The sequence below is a fragment of the Schistocerca piceifrons genome, chromosome 1, assembly GCF_021461385.2.
Source record: "Schistocerca piceifrons isolate TAMUIC-IGC-003096 chromosome 1, iqSchPice1.1, whole genome shotgun sequence".
Classification (NCBI taxonomy): Eukaryota; Metazoa; Arthropoda; class Insecta; order Orthoptera; family Acrididae; genus Schistocerca; species Schistocerca piceifrons.
In genome coordinates this window covers 395,394,147-395,417,823 of record NC_060138.1, presented here as the reverse complement: position 1 = coordinate 395,417,823, position 23,677 = coordinate 395,394,147, and the positions used below count along the sequence as shown (strand labels likewise).

Here is a 23,677-nt window from a genome sequence, read left to right as displayed (position 1 = left end):
AGTAGGCACAGGAGCATAACATCTTATTTAAATCACGCTGAAGTGAAGATTCCGGAATCAGACATTAGACTGCAAAACATATCCAGGAGAAGATTCAGACTCTTCTAACAATTTAGTAATGATGAACAGTAGGTTAAGTTTAAAAGCATGGTCAAGAAGAATCAATGAGTAAAGAAATGGGATACTGAGTTACTGAGGAACTGTGATTTATAAATTGCTGGAGGCTACAGATACTGCGATAAAGGACACTACAGTTTGTAGTTCAGTTCATCTCTAAAAGGGGTCAACACAAAAGCTGCACATACAAATATCGGTGTAGGGAAGGCAACTGCGGAGAAAATTTGGGTAATTTCAATTGCTCGACAAATGAAGAAAATAAAAAAAAAACTTTAAAGAGGAGAATGAAATCTAACAATATAAGACACTTGGAAAAGACCTCAACAAGAAGGGCAAGGAAGCTAAAACGATCTGATTAGAGGAAAAATGTGAAGTAGTCGAAAGTAGTTGGCAGGAAGGATTCATTATACAGAAAAATCAAATCAAATTTTAGAAAATTCAAAGGTGATGATGCCAACGTTAAGAGTTCGAAATGAATTTTACAATTAAGCACAAGGAAGAGAGGGCTTAATTGGAATCAGTGGGGGAGAGTGTTGCACCTGGAGGTCAGTGTTCTCAGATGAGTGTTCTGATCTTGTGACTGACTTTAAAATCGCTTTGAATGAATGTGTACCAGAAACTGCAATTTTCTACTGTTTTTGGTGTTGTGAGACATGAGGTTGTGGTTTATTACGAGTTCCACTTATTTAAGAACTTATAATATTCTATACTAAAACTATCTGGACAATACTGTTAATAATTCAGTTACAGAGTTTTTTGTGAGTAATTACATATTTTTAAAACAAGCTACGCAACATGCGGAAGGTCTTCTACTATGGAACCTGTTATATTCGTGAATGAACTAAGTTTATTTAAAGTGATAACAATTTTGCCAGTCTTGAGATGGAAATTTGTGTTAGTCGGCAATAATTTGTATTTCCAAATGAATTTAACTTGTAACTGGTTTTTGATAATACTTCTTCTTAATTGATTTCACCTACTGATTACTGGCGTTTAGTAAATCATGTAACACACAAACTACTAAATACATTATTGCCTACATTATTTGGATGCAAAACATTTCAAATTTGATAAAAATATTTGTTTCTATGTACATAGCTATTTTGTACTTTGAACCCTGTTTCACATTTGGAAAAACTTTTTTATTTTGTAGTAATTTTAGTAATTTCAGGAAAAGACTGCAGCACACATAAAGTGAATGCTATTATATCAAAATGGAGTAAGAAAATATATTAAACTTGTATTACAGGGCTGGCTAGAGGCGAATGTCTGAAAAGTGTTCCAACGTACAGTACCTTCCCAACATTGAGCATTTATACAATAATGAGGAACAGCCTGCTAATGTAACAGGGGAAGAAACTGTTATCGATTAGAAAACAGGGGATCCAGTATTAGAGCAGGAGTTAGACAGCGCTTTGGATGACATGCAATAAAGTATGGGAGAAGATGTTTACACATTCCCTCGGATTTCGCACAATCACTTACCGAAGCCGGATACAAATAATTGGTCTAGTTAGTGGGACCGGAAACCTTTGGAAGAACACTATTCACATAATCCTGAAAATAACAAGGGCATATGAAAGCGAGTATACAGTACAATCAGCTCGAAAGCTCCTGCACCCATGTAGCCTGCCTTAATAATATACAAAAGAAAGGAATGAGACATTGAGAATGTGCTAGATGACGACCAGTTTGGCTTTAGGAAAGGTAAAGGCAGGAGAGTCAGATCTGACATTCTGCTTGGTAATAGTAGTAGGGGAAAGTTCGTACCACCCTAAGTTGCATTGTTGCCAAATTTATTCAAGATGGCGGATCCAAGATGGCAGCGATAGATGTGGCAATGTCGCAATGACGCCATGGTGGAATGTTCAAATTTGCTGGGAAAATAGGTCACTTGGGCTACCTCCACTAACCTAAGCCCCCTCAAATACCTCCTCCCCTCCCTACCCTCTTCCCAAGAAAATTGCAGGAAATTCAAATTTTGGCCTGAAAAAGGTCACTTGCACTATCTTCAGTAACCAAAGAAAGTGGCGGGAAAATGTTGCCTGGATGATAGGTCAATTGGGCTACCTCCACTGACGTAAGTCATCTGGCTACTAACTCTTCCTTGGGATTGGCGGGAAAATGACTCAGTCTTTGTCCAGCTGCTGTAGAGGAGGGCGTGTACTTTATTTATTTTCAGTCGGAAGTTGGAATAATTTATTTAGGGTGAGATTTAACATAGTTTATTTTTTACACTGATACAAAACACTCGCCCTGGCATGCTTGTTGTCACAGTTAATAGCCCAGAGGCACTGAAGTACAGACATGAAAACAACTCGTAAATTGTCAAAATAATGCATGTATAACGCTCTGTGAACAGACTCACAAATTGTGTACTGTCGGAATTATGGATTACACAGCCAACAGACCTGCAAACTACTCGTAAATCACCGAAATAATTCAGCACACTGATGTACAGACACGAAAACAACTAAACTGTCAAAATAATGCATGTAAAACAATCTGCAAACACAATCACTAGTTATAAACTGTCGAAATGCACTGCACAGCTTACAGACCTGTTCAAAAAATTATGCAACAGACACGTTCACTATTCATCAAAGTGTCCAAAAATAGTTTCTAATGCTATGCAGACACGCTCAAATCGCTTAAACAGCCGAAAATAATAAAGGGTACAAACGCTCATTGGACGTAAAAAACTTTTCGAACTATCAGTAAGAAATTCGACCGCGATGTATCAGTGAACAGTTCCTTACAGAGGCACCAACACGTGCCTGCCGGGGTGGTTCAAGCACGCTCGTCTCAAATGCGAGATGTGTCTGGCCGCGCATGTGTTTATCATTGCTGACACATAGCCTTTCTACCTACGGTCCAGCGTAGACCTAATTGCCAAGCGAGAGATGTTTGCCTAGCTGCTCACCATCGCAAGTGCAGCTAAAAGGTCGTCAGTGTCATACTGATATCACAGTAGGAGCTTTTGCAGTTTGTCTGCATGGAAATTCTAGTCCTAACAGGGCAAGTCATGAAAATAGCCCAACATAACACCAAATGCATTATTCATAGCGATCCTAATGGGACAGCCTGTCCCAAATGTGAGACGCAACTGGCCGCGCACATGTTTACCTGCCCAGCACGGCTGATGCATCGCGGCAAGATGTTCGCATAGCATAGCCGGAAATTTCGGAGTCCTACAGCTCCTGGTCTGGAGATGTCCTAATGGCACAATGGAGGGTGAGGGACAGCATACCACTGTAGATACCTTGCCCCCATCTTGTTAGAACCATTCTGTAGATGCTCCTACGTCCTGGCACAAAGGATGTCTCGTGAATAAATGGAGCATTCTGATTGGCTCTTTCTGAATTTACCCACCAAATTACTGACGCTGCCGGTGCGTCACTCTGTATGCCTTTTTTCTGCCGATGAGATTTTCAAAAATGGTTCAAATGACTCTGAGCACCATGCGACTTAACATCTGAGGTCATCAGTCCCCTAGAACTTAGAACTACTTAAACCTAACTAACCTAAGGACATCACAGACATCCATGCCCGAGACAGGATTCGAACCTGCGACCGTAGCGGTCGCGCGGTTCCAGACTGTAGCGCCTAGAACCGCTCGGCCACCCCGACCGGCGGTGAGATTTTCTGTGGCAAAACTATTTTGTACAGATCGTCATATTGCCCTGACAATTAAAGCTTGCAGAAGTGGTCTACAGATCGTCAAATATGGGAACACACTTCCTCAATTACACTGCTCTGTCTCTAGGATGGACGCTTGAATATTTCAGTGTGAAATCGATCTCCAACCCGGCTAAGTATCACCACATACTGTATTGATGTAATAAACAAACAATTTGTATCCTGCGCCATACAAAATCATCACTTCTGCATCCTCCATATAGCTAGAGACCGCTAGACACTCGTACACATGCCACAAAGACTGTTGTACAAAGGCTGAGTTGGTTCCCCTTGGCACAAAGGTGTCACTGTTTCTAGCCCTGACCTACTTGCTTGCTTGCTTTCTACACTCATCACCAGACTCTAGGGTTGCAAGAACACATTTATTTTCACATGGTTTGCCAGAATACTGAACCATTTACGCGATACTTCTTGATGTCAAGCACATAGCAATATCGCTTGCATAGTAGTATCCCTGGCACAGTATAAGTCCGAAGATATAGACTGGAAATTATTTCTCTAGAAACCCGAAACTTTAGCGAGGTGAAGCGTACTGTAAACCACGGAGCGTCTGGAAATTTATCCTGTCTGTGAAGATCTCTACGTGAAAGCTCGAAAAATTGGAGGAAACTGATAATTCCACTCGCCAATACCGATGTCGCTGATATAACAGATTCCAAATCATACCTATAATTAATAAAGTCAACTAAGGTGCTTCTCAGGCCTACAGGACCAGCAAATACGTCTTATACCCATCTTTCATCTACTCGATGCACACACCAAAATCGATGTTCTCTCAACCAAATAAAGGCGGGAAATTGGGAGAAGCAGTCACTTGGACTATTTACATGGCGGGGGGTGGGGGGGGGGGGGGAATAATGATCCAGGGCAAACACACGTCCATAATGAATCTTCTCAAATTTCCAATGAAAATACACACAATCACGAAAGCTGCCAAACATATACTGAGTATTGGTTCACTATCCATCCATTTAGACGATGACACGGTTAGGTAGCCTACATTCCTGTACCCTAACCAGTCTCAGGCATGGATGTGTGTGATGTCCTTAGGATAGTTAGGTTTACGTAGTTCTAAATTCTAGGGGACTGATGACCTCAGATGTTAAGTCCCATAGTGCTCTGAGCCATTTGACCCTAACCAGACTTTCCATTCGGACGGCTCCTGCCGTTAGCTGGAAACATGAATAATTCTCGCCACAAGCCACCGCTGCCATGTACTCCTCGCACACCAGACAGAATGGTCCGAGGAAACTGGCTACAAATATATTTGATCGCTATACTTACAATTAAATGTGACGATTACGGTCTCATCTGGAGGACATTCGACAATGAAAGAAGTATTGGAAATATCCCTTGCTGACAGCTGGGGAATAGTAATATCAGTGCCTTTCTTATGACTTGGCATACTTTTCCAAGTAAAAAGTAAAGCTTGCATTCCCTTTGCTATCGCAGTACTCCACATCAAACCGATACCTTCATAACGACTGGACATAGTCTTTTTTTTTTTTTTGCACATGTCAGAGGGCGCACACACACACATACACACACACACACACACACATACACACACACACACACACACACACACACACTTTATAAGCCTGATGCTTAAAGTGATCCTATCATGCAATCCCTACTACTAAGTATAATACTTCACCAGTAACTGATTGCTGGCGATATGAAACAATACTGAGTGAAAATCAGCGATGGTTGGACTAGTATCATAAGTTTTTCCTGTGAGTGGTACCACTGTGTCTTAGAAAGAGAGGCGTAATCGTCTTACGAACCACCAGATGTTCAAAACACAATCGCAATGACCATGTTACTATCAAAATCGATCTTGATTCTATAGACGTTCACAAGTATCGCTAACAATGTCCATTATAAAAACTATACAAGCCTTATAAATCGAGGTATGGCATTACCTCCGAATGAAGTGATTTTTTCAGACAAATACCGTGACACTGAATATAGACGGTGATCGCCGGAATGGATAGTATTAGACAAACAGTGCGGCTACACGTCACCAACGGATTTAACCTCGTAATAAAATCACTGAATTTAGAAAGTGTTTCGGCTAAGGAACGCAGTATGAAGCTAGTATTTGCAACTCCTTCATGCTGCCGCTAAATATTTCTCCCGTATTTGTAAAGCATTGTGTCTCTGTTCCACGTCAGAGGTACTGCAATATACGCAGTGTACCAGTGGATGGATGGGATGGAAAAGACACCGCCGAAGTACTGTAATAATAAGCATCACAGTTGATAGTGCGAACAGTTTTACAGTAATTTCAGCACTGACCAATGATGAGACAGCATGCTTCCCAATTTCAGTATCGTTGCTAAGCCGCCCCTCCTCTAGTTTGTGAATACCACTGCGAATGTAGATAGATGACTGTGCAGTACGCCAGATTGTAAGTATAACGATCAAATATATATGTAGCCGGTTTCCTAGGACGATTCTGTCTGGTGTGCGAGGAGTATGTGGTGGCGGGGGGCCTTTGGCGGGGATGACTCACGTTTCCAGTTAACGGCAGGAGTCGTCCAAATGGAAAGACCGGTTAGGGTATAGGAACGTAGGAGACTTACCGTGTCATCCACAGCTGAATAGTGAACCAATACTCAGTATGTGTTAGACAGCTTTCGTGATCGCATGTGTTCCCCTTGGAAATTTGTGAAGATTCAATATGGACCTGTGTTTATGCTCGGACATTATTCCCTCCCACGTAAATTGTCCGATTGAATGCTTCTGCAAATTTCCCGCCTTCCCATGAACCATGGACCATGCCGTTGGTGGGGAGGCTTGCGTGCCTCAGCGATACAGATAGCCGTTCCGTAGGTGCAACCACAACGGAGGGGTATCTGTTGAGAGGCCAGACAAACGTGTGGTTCCTGAAGAGGGGCAGCAGCCTTTTCAGTAGTTGCAAGGGCAACAGTCTGGATGATCGACTGATCTGGCCTTGTAACAATAACCAAAACGGCCTTGCTGTGCTGGTACTGCGAACGGCTGAAAGCAAGGGGAAACTACAGCCGTAATTTTTCCCGAGGGCATGCAGCTTTACTGTATGATTACATGATGATGGCGTCCTCTTGGGTAAAATATTCCGGAGGTAAAATAGTCCCCCATTCGGATCTCCGGGCGGGGACTACTCAAGAGGATGTCGTTATCAGGAGAAAGAAAACTGGCGTTCTACGGATCGGAGCGTGGAATGTCAGATCCCTTAATCGGGCAGGTAGGTTAGAAAATTTAAAAAGGGAAATGGATAGGTTGAAGTTAGATATAGTGGGAATTAGTGAAGTTCGGTGGCAGGAGGAACAAGACTTCTGGTCAGGTGACTACAGGGTTATAAACACAAAATCAAATAGGGGTAATGCAGGAGTAGGTTTAATAATGAATAGGAAAATAGGAATGCGGGTAAGCTATTACAAACAGCATAGTGAACGCATTATTGTGGCCAAGATAGATACGAAGCCCACGCCTACTACAGTACTACAAGTTTATATGCCAACTAGCTCTGCAGATGACGAAGAAATTGAAGAAATGTATGATGAAATAAAAGAAATTATTCAGATTGTGAAGGGAGACGAAAATTTAATAGTCATGGGTGACTGGAATTCGAGTGTAGGAAAAGGGAGAGACGGAAACATAGTAGGTGAATATGGATTGGGGGACAGAAATGAAAGAGGAAGCCGCCTGGTCGAATTTTGCACAGAGCACAACATAATCATAACTAACACTTGGTTTAAGAATCATGAAAGAAGGTTGTATACATGGAAGAACCCTGGAGATACTAAAAGGTATCAGATAGATTATATAATGGTAAGACAGAGATTTAGGAACCAGGTTTTAAATTGTAAGACATTTCCAGGGGCAGATGTGGACTCTGACCACAATCTATTGGTTATGACCTGTAGATTAAAACTGAAGAAACTGCAAAAAGGTGGGAATTTAAGGAGATGGGACCTGGATAAACTAAAAGAACCAGAGGTTGTACAGAGATTCAGGGAGAGCATAAGGGAGCAATTGACAGGAATGGTGGAAATAGATACAGTAGAAGAAGAATGGGTAGCTTTGAGGGATGAAGTAGTGAAGGCAGCAGAGGATCAAGTAGGTAAAAAGACGAGGGCTTGTAGAAATCCTTGGGTAACAGAAGAAATATTGAATTTAATTGATGAAAGGAGAAAATATAAAAATGCAGTAAGTGAAACAGGCGAAAATGAATACAAACGTCTCAAAAATGAGATCGACAGGAAGTGGAAAATGGCTAAGCAGGGATGGCTAGAGGACAAATGTAAGGATGTAGAGGCCTATCTCACTAGGGGTAAGATAGATACCGCCTACAGGAAAATTAAAGAGACCTTTGGAGATAAGAGAACCACTTGTATGAATATCAAGAGCTCAGATGGAAACCCAGTTCTAAGCAAAGAAGGGAAAGCAGAAAGGTGGAAGGAGTATATAGAGGGTCTATACAAGGGCGATGTACTTGAGGAAAATATTATGGAAATGGAAGAGGATGTAGATGAAGATGAAATGGGAGATATGATACTGCGTGAAGAGTTTGACAGAGCACTGAAAGACCTGAGTCGAAACAAGGCCCCCGGAGTAGACAATATTCCATTGGAACTACTGACGGCCGTGGGAGAGCCAGTGCTGACAAAACTCTACCATCTGGTGAGCAAGATGTATGAAAGAGGCGAAATACCCTCAGACTTCAAGAAGAATATAATAATTCCAATCCCAAAGAAAGCAGGTGTTGACAGATGTGAAAATTACCGAACTATCAGCTTAATAAGTCACAGCTGCAAAATACTAACACGAATTCTTTACAGACGAATGGAAAAACTAGTAGAAGCCAACCTCGGGGAAGATCAGTTTGGATTCCGTAGAAACACTGGAACACGTGAGGCAATACTGACCTTACGACTTATCTTAGAAGAAAGATTAAGGAAAGGCAAACCTACGTTTCTAGCATTTGTGGACTTAGAGAAAGCTTTTGACAATGTTGACTGGAATACTCTCTTTCAAATTCTAAAGGTGGCAGGGGTAAAATACAGGGAGCGAAAGGCTATTTACAATTTGTACAGAAACCAGATGGCAGTTATAAGAGTCGAGGGACATGAAAGGGAAGCAGTGGTTGCGAAGGGAGTAAGACAGGGTTGTAGCCTCTCCCCGATGTTGTTCAATCTGTATATTGAGCAAGCAGTAAAGGAAACAAAAGAAAAATTCGGAGTAGGTATTAAAATTCATGGAGAAGAAATAAAAACTTTGAGGTTCGCCGATGACATTGTAATTCTGTCAGAGACAGCAAAGGACTTGGAAGAGCAGTTGAATGGAATGGACAGTGTCTTGAAAGGAGGATATAAGATGAACATCAACAAAAGCAAAACAAGGATAATGGAATGTAGTCTAATTAAGTCGGCTGATGCTGAGGGAATTAGATTAGGAAATGAGACACTTAAAGTAGTAAAGGAGTTTTGCTATTTGGGGAGCAAAATAACTGATGATGGTCGAAGTAGAGAGGATATAAAATGTAGGCTGGCAATGGCAAGGAAAGCGTTTCTGAAGAAGAGAAATTTGTTAACATCCAGTATTGATTTAAGTGTCAGGAAGTCATTTCTGAAAGTATTCGTATGGAGTGTAGCCATGTATGGAAGTGAAACATGGACGATAAATAGTTTGGACAAGAAGAGAATAGAAGCTTTCGAAATGTGGTGCTACAGAAGAATGCTGAAGATTAGATGGGTAGATCACATAACTAATGAGGAAGTATTGAATAGGATTGGGGAGAAGAGAAGTTTGTGGCACAACCTGACCAGAAGAAGGGATCGGTTGGTAGGACATGTTCTGAGGCATCAAGGGATCACCAATTTAGTATTGGAGGGCAGCGTGGAGGGTAAAAATCGTAGGGGGAGACCAAGAGATGAATACACTAAGCAGATTCAGAAGGATGTAGGTTGCAGTAGGTACTGGGAGATGAAAAAGCTTGGACAGGATAGAGTAGCATGGAGAGCTGCATCAAACCAGTCTCAGGACTGAAGACCACAACAACAACAACATTTGGTTGAGAGAACATCGACTGTGGTGTGTGCATCTAGCAGGTGAAAGATGGGTATAAGACGCATTTGCTGGTCCTGTAGACATGAGAAGCACCTTAGTTGACTTTGTAAATTATAGGTATGATTTGGAATCTGTTATATCAGCGACATCGGTATTGGCGAGTGGAATTATCAGTTTCGTCCATGCGTGTTTTCACGTAGAGATCTTCACAGACAGGATAAATTTCCAGTCGCTCCGTGGTTTACAGCACGCTGCACCTCGCTAAAGTTTCGGGATTCTAGAGAAATAATTTCCAGTCTATATCTTCGGACTTATACTGTGCCAGCGATACTGCCATGCAAGGGATATTGCTATGTGCTTGATATAGAGAAGTATCGCGCAAATGGTTCAGTATTCTGGCAAACCATGTGAAGATACATGTGTTCCTGTAATCCCAGAGTCTGGAGATGATTGTAGAAAGCAAGCAAGCAAGTTTGGGCCAGAAGCAGTGATGCCTTTGTGCCAAGGTGAATCAACCCAGTTGCACAACAGTCTTCGTGGTATATGTACGAGTGTCTAGCGGTCTCTAGCTGTATGGAGGATGCAGAACTGATGATTCTGTATGGCGCAGGATACAAATTGCGTGTTTACTACATCCATACAGTATTTTGGTGTTATAGCCGGTTTAGTGATAGATTTCACACTGAAATATTCAAGCGTCCATCCTAGAGACAGAGCAGTGTAATTGAGGAAGTGTATTCCCATATTTGACCATCTGTAGACATCTTTTGCAAGGTTTAACTGTCAGTGCAATATGGCGATCTGTGCAAAATAGTTTTACCACTGAAAATCTCGTCTGCAGAAAAAAGGCCGACAGTGTTCCCACACCGACAGCATCAGTAATTTAGCAAGTAAATTCAGTAAGAGCCAATCAGAATGCTCCCTTTATTCACGAGACAGCCTTTGTCCTGGGATGTAGGAGCATCTACGGCATGGTTCTAACAAGTTGGGGACAAAGTATCTACGGGGGCAAGCTGTCCCTCACCCGCCATTGTGGCATTAGGAAATCTCCAGACCAGTAGCTGTAGGACACTGAAAACTCGAGCCATTTTTCTCTTCTTCAGACAGTGATTTGAATTCTGTTATCGTAGTTGTTCTGATTTTCCTGTCTGTGCTGAGACAGTGCTCTCTTTTCAAAGAATAAGAATGCTTTCTTCATTAATGGTGTTTTTGCATGCGTGCACATACATGATGATGGCTTCTAGTTGTGAGAATGTTTACCATTTATGAGACGTGTGTCGAACGCTGGACGTTACGTTTTCCAGGAAGGATAGCACGGGATGCATTGTTAAGACCATCAGGAAGAATGTATTCCGTGTTATTCTGGACTATTTTTTTGTAAACAGGTCCTGTTAGGACAAGAATTTCTGTGCAGACAAGCTGAGACATCACGAAAGCTCCTACAACAACGAAAGCGACAGTTAACTATTTATGTGACACTTTATGATTTCCGAGAGGTAGACTTGGCACTTATTTACATAGACATGTGACATCAGTATAACACTGACAGCCTTTTAGCAGCGCCTGCGAGGGTGAACCGCTATGCAAACATCTCGTTCGGCGCTGGATACGCAGCTCTGAAAGCTATACATCAGCCACGGTAAACTTGTGCACAACCAGACGCATCTCGCATATGGGATGGGGTGTCCCATTAGGATCGCTAGGAAGAATGCATCCTTTCATCATCCCACCTTGGAACTCTGTAGGAAACATTTCACTGATATGTTGCGGTCGAATTTTTTGACGATGTTAGATAGCTGTTTTACATGCATTGAGAGATTTACGAGTAGTTTGCAAGTCTGTAGGCTATGTATTGTGACCCCAAGCACGTCAGAGGGAGTGATTTGTATAAACGTAATAAATAAACTATGTGAAATCCATCCCTAAATAAATTGCTCCAACTTCCCACTGAAATTAAATAAAGTACATTCCTTCCTCTCCAGCAGCCCAGCACAGTCTGAGTCCTTTTCCTGTCAGTTCCGAGGAAGAACTGGTGGTCAGATAACTTTAGGTTATTGGAGGTAGCCCAATTGACCTATTTCAACACCAAAATTTGAACTTACCATCATTTTGTTGGGGAGTGTGGTGGGGAGGGGGGAGGGGGTTAGGTTAGGTTAGTGGAGGTAGCGCAAATGACGTATTTTCCCGCCAAAATTTGCACTTCTCGCCATGACGCCACTGCGACGTTGCCACATCTATCAGCTGCACCTCGGATCCGCCATCTTGAAAAAAAATTAGTAACAATGCAGAGTGGGGCCACACGAACTTCGCTTACTATTGATAATGACTTAACAAATATCAAGGTAGGAGACGTTTGAAATCCTTAGAAAATATGTACACACTGTAGCGGAAGACAGATAATATGCAATTTATGAAAGAACAGAAAGGGTAAGAAAGACCAACGACAAGCGCTCGGATTAAATAGAGAGTAAGGCTGAGATGCAATTTTTCTACTCTGTTGTTCAACTTATATGTTGAAGAAGCAATGCAGGAATTAAATTTAAATGTGAGACTAAAATTAAGCCTGAAAGAATGTAAATGTTGTGATTCGCTGATGTTGCTATCCTCTGTGGAAGTGCAGAAGGATTAAAGGACCTTGTTGAATGGGATGAACAGTCTACCGACTACAGAATACGGATCGAATGTATGCCAAAGAAAGACGAACGTAATGAGGAACAGCAGAAATGTGGTTAGCAACAAATTCAACAGCAAAATTAGATACCACGAAGTAGATAAAGTGAAAGAGTTCTGCCACCTGGTGAAAGGAGTTAATTAATGCGCCTCTCATGTAGTTGTGTGGTTTTGCTTTACCAAGTTCGACAGTATCTTTTATCGTCGTTATGCTTCTTGACAGGGAATCTTCTCTCCGCCTGCATTTACCCATATTTCCCATACCAGAGAGAGAGACAGACAGAGATGACGCTGGGAACAGAGACTGAGTGAGTTTTATTTCCATTCCCATTACATTTGACATTCAGTATACTATGTACCATTGCCATCTATCCTTAAACGTGAATGCCACTGGGTAGAATGAAGGTGGGGGTAATTACTAACGCATGCAACTGAGAAAATTCAGGTTGCTTCTGTTGGTATAACTTTGAGGCGGAAGGCTGGGAACGGCAGTCCAGGTCAGTCCAGCCTGGCTGCTGGGGGAGCGTTTACCTGCGCGGGCTTTCGTGTCGGAGGCTCTCACGACTGCCTCTCCCAGGTAACCTGACAAGTACGCTTTGGTCAGAGTATCGAACGTTAAGGAACTGATAGAAAACTTTGAGAACGCATAAACCTGCAACGCTTCTCCGGTCTTTTCATTGGAGGAGAAGTCTGGCGCCACAAAAAAAATTCAGTCCCGCCCCTTCAAGGTTTTCGATCTCACTGATTGGAGGCAAGGCAATTTGGATTTTCACCGCAAGTTTCCGGGGCGCTGAACAAGGCAGTCGCAGTTGACAATTGCTGCTCCTCAAGAATGATGTGCGGTTTTAGTGGCCACTTTTGGTCAGGAACTAATTCAGAGTTTTCAAGTTAGGAACTCTATGCAACGTTATGGATTGTTTGCTTACCCAATCCATTTCCTGCTGAATAATGATGGGTTTAAATTATTTCAATTTGTCTGTAATGAACCATAGGATAGATTTCATATGTGATCCATGTCAAATTCTGCTCGGGAGTTCCTTCCCCTTTGTGAGTAAATGTGTTGTTCTGACATGTAGCATGCACATAAACTTCTCCAGAATGTCTGTGTGAGGACGTTTTCTCTTCTCCTGTGTACTCTAATCGTACGCGCCCTGTAAGAGAGAATTGCTGGGATGTATTTAGTAAAGTGGAGTCCCTGATCTATCTTACCTCAGTAGCCAGATTCCCGTTTTCCTTAAGATAGGAATTATGGCAAGAAATTCACTTAATAATTATGGAACTTCAGACGAACTGGCACTCAGGGACAGGTAGAGACTAATTCCTCAATAGGAAGCTCGAGATTCAGGAAAGTTCATTTTATAGAGCGAAAGTTCGACCCACCACAGAACTAATTACCAATCTCTCAGTTTTCTATAAGAGTAAGCGGCTTTTGCTTGGAGCGAAACAACGCAATACGAACTAAGCAGAGAGTACATAAAAAGCCGATTAGCACAAGAAAAAAGAACGTTACTTACCAAAAGAAAACTACTGGTATCAAATGTAGAGCTTCAAATGAGGAAATAATTTCTGAGAATGAACGGCAATATGTCTTAGCGTTTTCGTCTGGAGCACAGCAATGAAGTGAATCACGTACTGTGTGGAGACTAGAGAAGTATGTACCGAAGCATATGCGACCTGATGTTAGAGGGCAGCTGAAAATTAAGTGGACTGATACGGTAAGAAATATGGTTTTTCCAAGGGAATGGGCCAGGAGCGGGATGTGTGGAAAACACTAACTATAAGGAGGTGCACTATGGTAAGACGTGTGTTAACACATCACTGGATAACTTCCATGCTATCAAAGGGACTCGTAGAGGGCAAAATGTGAGGGGAAGGCAGGTATTATGATACACATAACACATAATTAGGGGCCTTTGGTGTAATTGTGTTTTGCCGATATACTTTTAAAACAAACTTGCTTTAGAGCACATATATGATTTGTATTACACGCTACTAGAAATTATGGGAGCGAATTAGTGGGCAAGTTTTACCTAGCAATTTGTAACCACGTAACGAAGAAAGCGTATTCGAACAACATTTTTGATTTTCGCGTGCTAATATTGAAGTATGTTAAATGGGTACGTACAGAAATTGCTCAATATGGCGACCATCAAGTTCGTTATAGAAACTTTAATTACACAGCACGTTTCGACATAGTTGTGCAAAACTACCTGGTGTGCAGCAAGTCATTTGTTCCACAAACAAATCTGCCTCGGACTACAGCAGAATTTAGTGAACAAGACACTTCAAATACAGAGGCACTGCCGGCACCACATGGTCTTCCTCGACCTATCTACTTTTTCCTGAAATAGCATCTGACAGTAGCTGCCAAATGTACAAATCGTTGACGCAGCTTGCAAATAGAGGACATCAGGTCTTCACATCATGTAGACAGTCATTGTAGAGTGCCACAGGGGAAAACTACCTAAAAAAGGTCAGTATCATCGCAAGAGTTTAGAAAGTGTTTTGGATGTTACACTTAAAAGGGTAGTTTTGGATATTTTTTGTCTTTAATTTTACATACTACGTTTTCTCTACAGCCTCTAGAAGCCTGCAGTGTGAACTGCTGGACCACCTGTAAAGTCGCAGGTGGGCCAATACGTGGCTGAAGTAGTGTGGACTCACCTGCTGCTCTGACGTGATGTGCACCGTCAGGATGGTGTGGCTGCGACTCGAGTACTCGTTCATGTTGTGCCTGCCCACAGACCTGTTCCTCATACCTGAAACAGCGTTTGTTACTATATTTTCCACCCAAGTTCCTTAACTGCGTGTTAACAGTCCTTTGTTTTGTCAATACAACTAAACATGAAATACAGAGTGACCCAAAAGTCCGTCAACATTTAAAAATTCAAAATTTCACTGAATAATGTAGACAGAGAGGTAAAAATTGACGCAATGCTTAAAGTGACATGGGAATTTACTAAAACAAAAAAAGTGTACAAAAGACCAAAATATGACGTTTCACATGGTATACAGAAGCAATAATTGTCATAATAACTGTTTTTCAGTGAAGACAGTGTTCCTTGTGACAAATACTCAGCATGTTGAGACTTCCTGGCAGATTAAAACTGTGTGCCCGACTGAGACTCGAACTCGGGACCTTTGCCTTTCGCGGGAAAGTGCTCTACCATCTGAGCTACCGAAGCACGACTCACGGCCGGTCCCCACAGCTTCACTTCTGCCAGTATCTCGTCTCCTACCTTCCAAACTTTACAGAAGCTCTCCTGCACACCGAGCAGGGTGGCGCAGTGGTTAGACACTGGACTCGCATTCGGGAGGACGACGGTTCAATCCCGCGTCCGGCCATCCTGATTTAGTTTTTCCGTGATTTCCCTAAATCACTCCAGGCAAATGCCGGGATGGTTCCTCTGAAAGGGCACGGCCGACTTCCTTCCCAATCCTTCCCTAATCCGATGAAACCGATGACCACGCTGTCTGGTCTCCTTCCCCCAACCAACCAACCAACCAATCTCCTGCACAGGACTTTTGGGTCACCCTGTATTTCGTGTTGCACTATTTGATTGGATCGTGGACGTTCCACAGAAATGTAGCAGAAGAGGATCTCTAATGTTCTCAATACATCTATACATGAGTACTCTGTCATATAGGGTGAGCAGTAGTACACAGTTATTTACTGACGATGCTGTCAGTAGAAAAGTACCATCATTGGACTATCGTAGAGAAATGCAGAAAAATTGGATAATATTTCCATTCGTTGTAATGAATTTATGGATATGGATAAATTGAAGGTAATGCTTGTAACAAATAGAAAGAACCCCAAACTTTTCCATTTACAGATTATTAGTGAACAACTTCAGCATGTCAGATCGTACAATAATTTAAGTGCAATACTGAAAAGAAAAATAAAATGGATCGATAATGTAAAACCAGAATTAGGGAAGGCGAATGGAAGGCAAATTTGTTGGTAGGTTCAGGGAAACTGCAGTGCATTCGTAGAGGTAATCGCACACAAGACGCTAGTACGACCAATTCTACAGTACTGTTCCAATGTTTGGAGTTCTTATCAAGAATTACAACAGACACTGAACGAATTGATAGACGCGCTGGTAAGATAGTAACAGGTATAACCCATACGAAAGCGTAACTGAAATTCTCGGTGAACTTAAAGAAATACTTCTGGAAGACAGACAACGCGATTGTCACCTCTTCGGTGAAATTAGAGAATCTGTATCCGAAGAAGACTCTACGACCACTAATTTTCCACCTCCGTATACCTCGTGTAGGCCTCTGGAAAATAAGCTGAAAGAGATTAGGGTGCGTGCAGAAGCATATAGTCACTCACTTTTCCCTCGCTCAATACGTGGATGGAATAGGACAGAAAATCGTTAATACCTAGCACAATATACACTCTAAGACAACAATAAGAAAAAAAAGGCACTCCACGAAGGAATTATTCGAATGGGATGGAAATCGGTAGATGTTATGTACCCATACAGGCAAACAAATCGTACAGTTTCAGAAAAATTGGATGATTTCTACAAGAGTAAGAGCTTCACAAATCGAGCAAGTCAGTGTGCTGCTCCACCTCTGGCCATTATGCAAGCATTTACAGATTATGAGAGTTGTTAGATGTCCTTCTGAGGGATATAGTGCCAAATTCTGTCTTGTCAAAATCCGGAGGTGGCTGAAGGACGCTGCTCATATTGCTCCAAACGTTCTTGGCTGGGGAGAGATCCAGCGACCTTGCTGGCCAGGGGATGGTTTGACAAGCACGAAGACAAGAAGTAGAAACTCTCGTCGTGTGCGAGCGAGCATTATCTTTCTGAAATGTGAGCTCAAGATAGCTTGGCATGAAGGGGAACATAACGGGGCCACTTCGCGCGGCCTGCCCCCCGTCGGAGGTTCGAGTCGTTCCTCGGGCGTGGGTGTGTGTGTTGTCCTTAGCGTAAGTTAGTTTAAGTTAGATTAAGTAGTGTGTAAGCCTAGGGACCGATGACCTCAGGAGTTTGGTCCCATAGGAACCTACCACAAATTTCCAATTTTCCTAATAACGGTGCGTAGAATATCGTCGACGTACCGCTGTGCTATAAGTGTGTTGCGGATGGCAACCAAAGAGATCCTGCTATTAAATAAAATGGCGTCCCAGACCTTCACTTATAACTGTCTGGCCATATGGCGTACGACAGTCAGGTTGCTATCCCGCCGCCGTCAAACTAAAAATGTGTGTGAAATCTTATGGGACTTAACTGCTAAGGTCATCAGTCCCTAAGCTTACACACTACTTAACCTAAATGATCCTGAGGACAGACACACACACCCATCTCCGAAGGAGGAGTCGAACCTCTGCCGGGACCAGCCGCACAGTCCATGACTGTAGCGCCTGAGACTGCTCGGCTAATCCCGCGCGGCCCGCTGCCGTCCATGTATGAATGTATGTATGTCTCCAAACACACCTTCGCTGGTCGTCGTACCTCAGCTTATCACTGAATACAATTCTACTCCAGTCAATGAGATTGAAGGCCGAATGTGGCCGACACCTATGGAGACGGGCTTATTGGCGTATAGAGGTCAATGATAGTCGGCGCCAGAAGTGCCGTGATCTTACTACTGCGGTGATCATAGCCCCCTTTCTGTGAGTCACCTATTAATGGTCTTTGTGGCTGCTGAAGCACCAGTTGCACGTCGGATCGAAGATAATGATGAATCTGGGACTCTAAGAGCCTCTCTGACACTTGCTCGTCCTTCAAGTTGTGTCCTTTCTTTAGGTCGATAGCTTCTTTCTTGAAGCTGTGTTCGGCTATGGTTCACTCGTTCTTGCCATCATCGTCGAATAATGGCATCACTCTGTTCAAATGTCGAGCGATGTGTCGTTTACTCAAACAGGCTTCTCTGAGCTCAACTACATCTCCCCTCTCAAATGCCGTGCGCAGCTTGTGGTCTAGTGACTAGCGTTGCTGCCTCTGGATCACGGGGACCCAGGTTCGATTCCCGGCCGCATTGGGTATTTTCTCCGCCATAAAACTGGGTGTTTGTGTTGTCCTCATCATTTCATCATCCTAATCATCATTTGTGGCAGTGGCTAGAGTGGACTGTGAAAAAATTGAGCTTTGTAACAATTGGGAGTTCGTAAGGGCGCTGATGACCGTGCAGTTGAGCATCCCACAAACCAAACATCATCATCATATCTCAGACTGTGACATCTACGTATATTGTTTACGCACCTGTCTGCGAGGCATAGTTACTCCCCAGTTGAGCACACGGTATAACATTCACAGAGACTAAGCCTTGGTACCAGCATGTCCCCTGTTTACTATCCTTGCCAGCTGCGCTGTGAAATTGCTCTGCAGCGTCACGCATTCATCCATCGCCCGTCAAAATTTCCAATTTTACCTTTTTCGTCCATACTTTTTGACCAATTTGCATAACTCTTTCGTAGTGTGTCGTTTTTTGTCTTAGAGTATACGATCATCATCTGTGTTTTTATAGTAGATCACCTAAATAAATGATTTTTATTCCGTTTTAATTCGATTGTTTCAATCTTTTTAAAAATAAAGTGTTATAAGTACATTTTTAACATCGTTTGGTTTAAGATAAGCATTATGGCTAGCGTGTAGCTTATCCACCTTATACAGATTTGTAGTAGCTGTTTGTTAAGAGTCATGTCTTGCTCAAATGCACGTGTTAAATTATACGAGGTCTGTCTAAAAAGTATCCGACCTTTGGCCAGAAAAAATATTTTGAATACCTGACGGGCTTGGGACCCTAATCCCCATGAAAGTAGGCCCCTTGCGCTTGTACACACTTAGCCCACCGATCCTTCCACTGCCGGAAACACCTCTGGAAGTCTTCTTTTGGAATGGTGTTCAGATCCGTCGTCGTGTTCCGCATTATCTCTACTCCCCAAACGGGATCCTTTCAGTGGCGTCTTCAAGTTTGGAAACATCCATAAGTCGCTAGGAGACATGTCTGGAGAGTAGGGTGGTTTGTGAAAGGCTATAATTTCTTGTTTGGCCAAGAAAGTTTGGATCAAATGGGATGAATGTGCGGGGCGTTGGCGTGATGCAGTTGTCAGCTTTTCGCCGTCCGCATGTCTGGTCTTTTGTGACGAATTGCGTCACGGAGTCGCCGGAGAACATCTTGATAGTACTCCTTTGTCACTCACTATTTGTCCTTCGGGTGCATGTTCGTGGTGCACAATTCCACGGACATCAAAGAAGATATTCAGTATCACCTTGATTTTGCTTCGCACCTGCCGCACTTTCTTCGGCCTTGGAGACTCGGGATGCTTCCATTGCAACGACTGTCTTTTTATTTATGGGTCGTACCCGTACACCTGTGCCTCATCTCCAGTTATCACGGTGTTCAGAAAGCCAGGATCAGTGTTGGTGGTGTCCAGAAGGTTCTGTGCAACGTCAAAACGGAGGTCTTTTTGTTCCGGCGACAACAACTTGGGCACGAATTTTGCAGGCCACACGGTGCATGTTCCAATCATCACGCAAAATTGCACGTGCAGAATCTTTACTCACTCCAACCTCTTGAGCAATCTCCCGCACGGTCAAACGACGATCTGCCATCACCGTATTTTGCACCCTCTCAACAACAGCTGCACTCCGACCAGTTTGGTGCCTGCCAGAACGCCGGTCACTCTCCGCTGATGTGCGGCCAATTTTGAATCGGTTGAACCACTCCTTAATTTGTGTTACACCCATCACATCTTCTCCAAACACCTGCTGAAGCTTACGAATTGTTTCGCTTTGATAATCACCAAGCTTATGACAAAATTTGATGCGTATTTTTGCTCAACACGTTCAGTCATCTTGTGTAGCACCTCATTTGATGCGTATTTTTGCTCAACACGTTCAGTCATCTTGTGTAGCACCTCACTCAGCGGCCGACAGGCAGCGACTGACGCGCTGGAAGGCGGGGAAAAAATTCATGCATGCGCATAAAGGTCTCTTTATGTCCAGTGGCGCAGCCCTATCGTCTCTATTTTGCGCGGGGAAATCAATGGTCGGATACTTTTTAGGCAGACCTCGTACATCGTGTTTTTCAATTTGCATTTCGTTGAGAGCTAGTCTTTCTTTCCTTGTTTGATCATCTCATTCCCGTACGTGAAAGGGAGGGAGGGGTGGATGGGTCCTTTCAACACAAGGAATGAAATGTTAAAAAAATAGAAAAAATTCAATTGTAGGTAGACTATGGTGGCTAAGCTACACGGCAATTGCTAGGCTGGGGCATAATTTTTCTCCTCGTCAATGCAGTGCTTCGCTAGGTCTGAACTATAGGAACTGTTAGAGGAGTGCAGCAATTTCCAACTGACCTTCCTCGAGCACGGCGAGTAGGTCATCGAGGGTCTCGCAGTCGACGCTGAACAGGTTCTCCACGAAGAAACTGCGCGTCTTTTTGGACCAGCGCACCGCCAGCGGCTTCCGCGCCGATCCCGGGTTCAGCAGGTCAATCACCTGGGAACACAGCCACGTCACTTTGTTAGCTACCAAATGGTTTTTTTCGTATGGTGTACACCCTAATACGCGTCACGCGCTGGAGGATGTTTTTACTGTTCGAGTAGTAGACGGCAAATATACAACACAAACAAAAGTAGCACCTGTTGTGTTACAAGGAAATAGGATGTCTAATGTAAAGGCTAAATTATATCGTAGTACGACACATTGTTGAGGAGATAAGACGTCATAAACACGAGACGCGTGAAGAACTTCCGCATCAAGCTTGATGTTAAAATCTATTACTCATTTGCTACTAACTGTATCTAGCAATAAATTTCGCAAACAGTATCCAAATACGTCGCTTAATGTACCTAGAAAATTATATCATTGTGCAAGACGTAGTTCAGGAGATACAACATCAGAAACATTAAGCGAAAGGCCAGACGGTGCGTGGTACGGGCGTCGATGCACAGCCATAAATAATTACCTGGGCAACGCCGGCCTTCTCCATTAGTACACAAATAATTTAAGAGAAGAGCTCAGTAAATCACTCCATTTGTGCAGCTACTAACTGTTGTCCATAGGATAGTTTTGTCGCTGAACGACAGTAAGGTAATGCAGCACTGCTTTCGGATCACAAGGTAAGAAGGATGACTAGGGTTTAACGTTCCGTCAAGGACGAGGTCATTGTAGACGGATCACGAGCTCCTTTTCAAAGGCACTATCCCGGCATTGACCTTAAGCGCTTTAAGGAAATCACGGAATAACCTAAATATGCCGCTTCTGCTGCTTCTACTATTACTTATACTAGCGAGTAGTCACAGGGTGAACCAATTCCAGTCCTTCGAACGCGAGTGCAGTGGGATGTCACCTCGCTTGATGCGGATTACAAGGGGACGGCGTCTACTCGTCGTCAGCGATTTCGTCCGTATTTATAGTGTGTACAGGGGTGGAGCAGAAGTGAAAGTGACAGAAGTGGGACCTCCAGATGACCAAGCCTTTAGAGAAAATAGCATTCTCGACGCGGGTAGCGCGAACCGTGAGTCATTTCCGTGTATCAGCGTAGCTTGCAGCCAGCGTTGGGCCCAGCGGAAACAGTACAGAACGATAATCAGAGGGTCACGGCGTCGAGTGCCTGTGCGTAATTTTTTAAATTTTCAATTTTTACGTTACTTACTCTGAAAACAAACCGAAAGATTCAAAATGGTTCAAACGGAGCTGAGCACTATGGGACTTAACTTCTGAGGTCATCAGTCCTCTAGAACTTAGAACTACTTAAATCTAACGAACCTAAGGACATCACACACATCCATGCCCGAGGCAGGATTCGAACCTGCGACCGTAGTGGTTGCGCGGTTCCAGACTGTAGCGCCTAGAAACGTTCGGCCACTCCGGCCGGCCAAACCGAAAGAATGCACAGTATATTGAACTTATTTTTTTTAAACGGTTGGCAATCTGGAGCTCCCAATTCTGCCTACACCCTGGACATGTCATAAGTTTGGATGAAATCGGTGGTGCGAGAAAGCGCCATCCCCTTGTGAGGGAGAACGTCCACTTGGTATACAGAATGTCGGCTGTCTCTAAACGTGGATAGCTTCAAAATCAAGCTTTCGAAGAAAAGATACTATGTGATAATATCGAACTACAGCGTTAGTGGGAAACATCTACGGGTTGTGAAATTATTTAAATATCTAGTGGTGACAAGCTCTTGTACACAAACCAAGAGATATTAGACACACGCAACAACTTAATGCACACTGACAGCGTCTCCACGAAGACGTGCCATGGAAATATAAGGGGAAGTCCATGAATTACGTGAGGGTTTTCTTCAAAATTTTGATTCCTCCTGCCCCTTGGTGAGATTTGGTTGGATGTGGTCTTCCTCACCTCCCCCGTGGTGTGAGGTTTAACCTATAGTTGGGCAAAGATACATAAAAACGAAATTTATTTTGTTTCAAACATTCATTAAAGCGCTTTCATAAAACTATGCTTAAATTTAAAAAGTGTATGAAACAGTATCTAACACGTGGTTAAAACACTTTAAACACGTCAACCATGAGTAGTATTCGGACGGACAGACAGACGGAGACCGACGGACGGAGAGGCACCAAGAAAATAGTGTTTGTTAACCATTTAAAAATTCACCTTTCATTGGCATGTTATATAGGCTGCATTAAATGTCATTGAACGTTTACTTCCTGTGCAGTTAAAAGACAACATCGTTTGCACTTTCCTTTGAACTGTATAACTGCGTAGCTTTTCACTTTCTTGATTTATACGATCACTAAAAGAATTCTCGTCAGTGAACTTCAGGTTAGCTCCCTTCCACAAACGATTAACTTGTTACTCGCACGTGTGTTTCGACTTGCCGGCATGCCGATTAACATACGCATTACAAAAGATTTGATACAAAGAGCAATTAACAAGAATTTTTCCTCCAGTTGGGATCACAGGTAAAAAAAAAAATAGAAAAGCCGTGGAAACATTTTGATTCGCTACCATCACCACCACCACCACCACGACCACCACAACAACATCCACAACCGCAACCACGACGACCACCACCACCATCAAAGCAAAGCAATACAGTGGGCCAGAAATGTCATGACGTCAATTTTCTGGGATGCGAAAGGAATTCTGTTGACAGATCATCTTATCACTGGTCAGACAATTAAGCGACAATGGTACAC

At 43.0% G+C, this 23,677-nt stretch overlaps 1 protein-coding gene across 1 annotated transcript in view; it reads right to left on the bottom strand.

Annotated features, from left to right (window-relative positions):
• Window positions 1–23,677, bottom strand: part of LOC124727359 (kinesin-like protein KIF12) — a 300,689-nt gene that overhangs the window by 166,382 nt on the left and 110,630 nt on the right. Inside the window, exons 4-5 of the mRNA XM_047248469.1 lie at window positions 20,864–21,005; window positions 15,208–15,302 (exon numbers count right to left, since the gene is read on the bottom strand). Coding sequence (XP_047104425.1) covers window positions 15,208–15,302; window positions 20,864–21,005 — 237 coding nt within the window. The remainder of the gene's footprint in view (window positions 1–15,207; window positions 15,303–20,863; window positions 21,006–23,677) is intronic.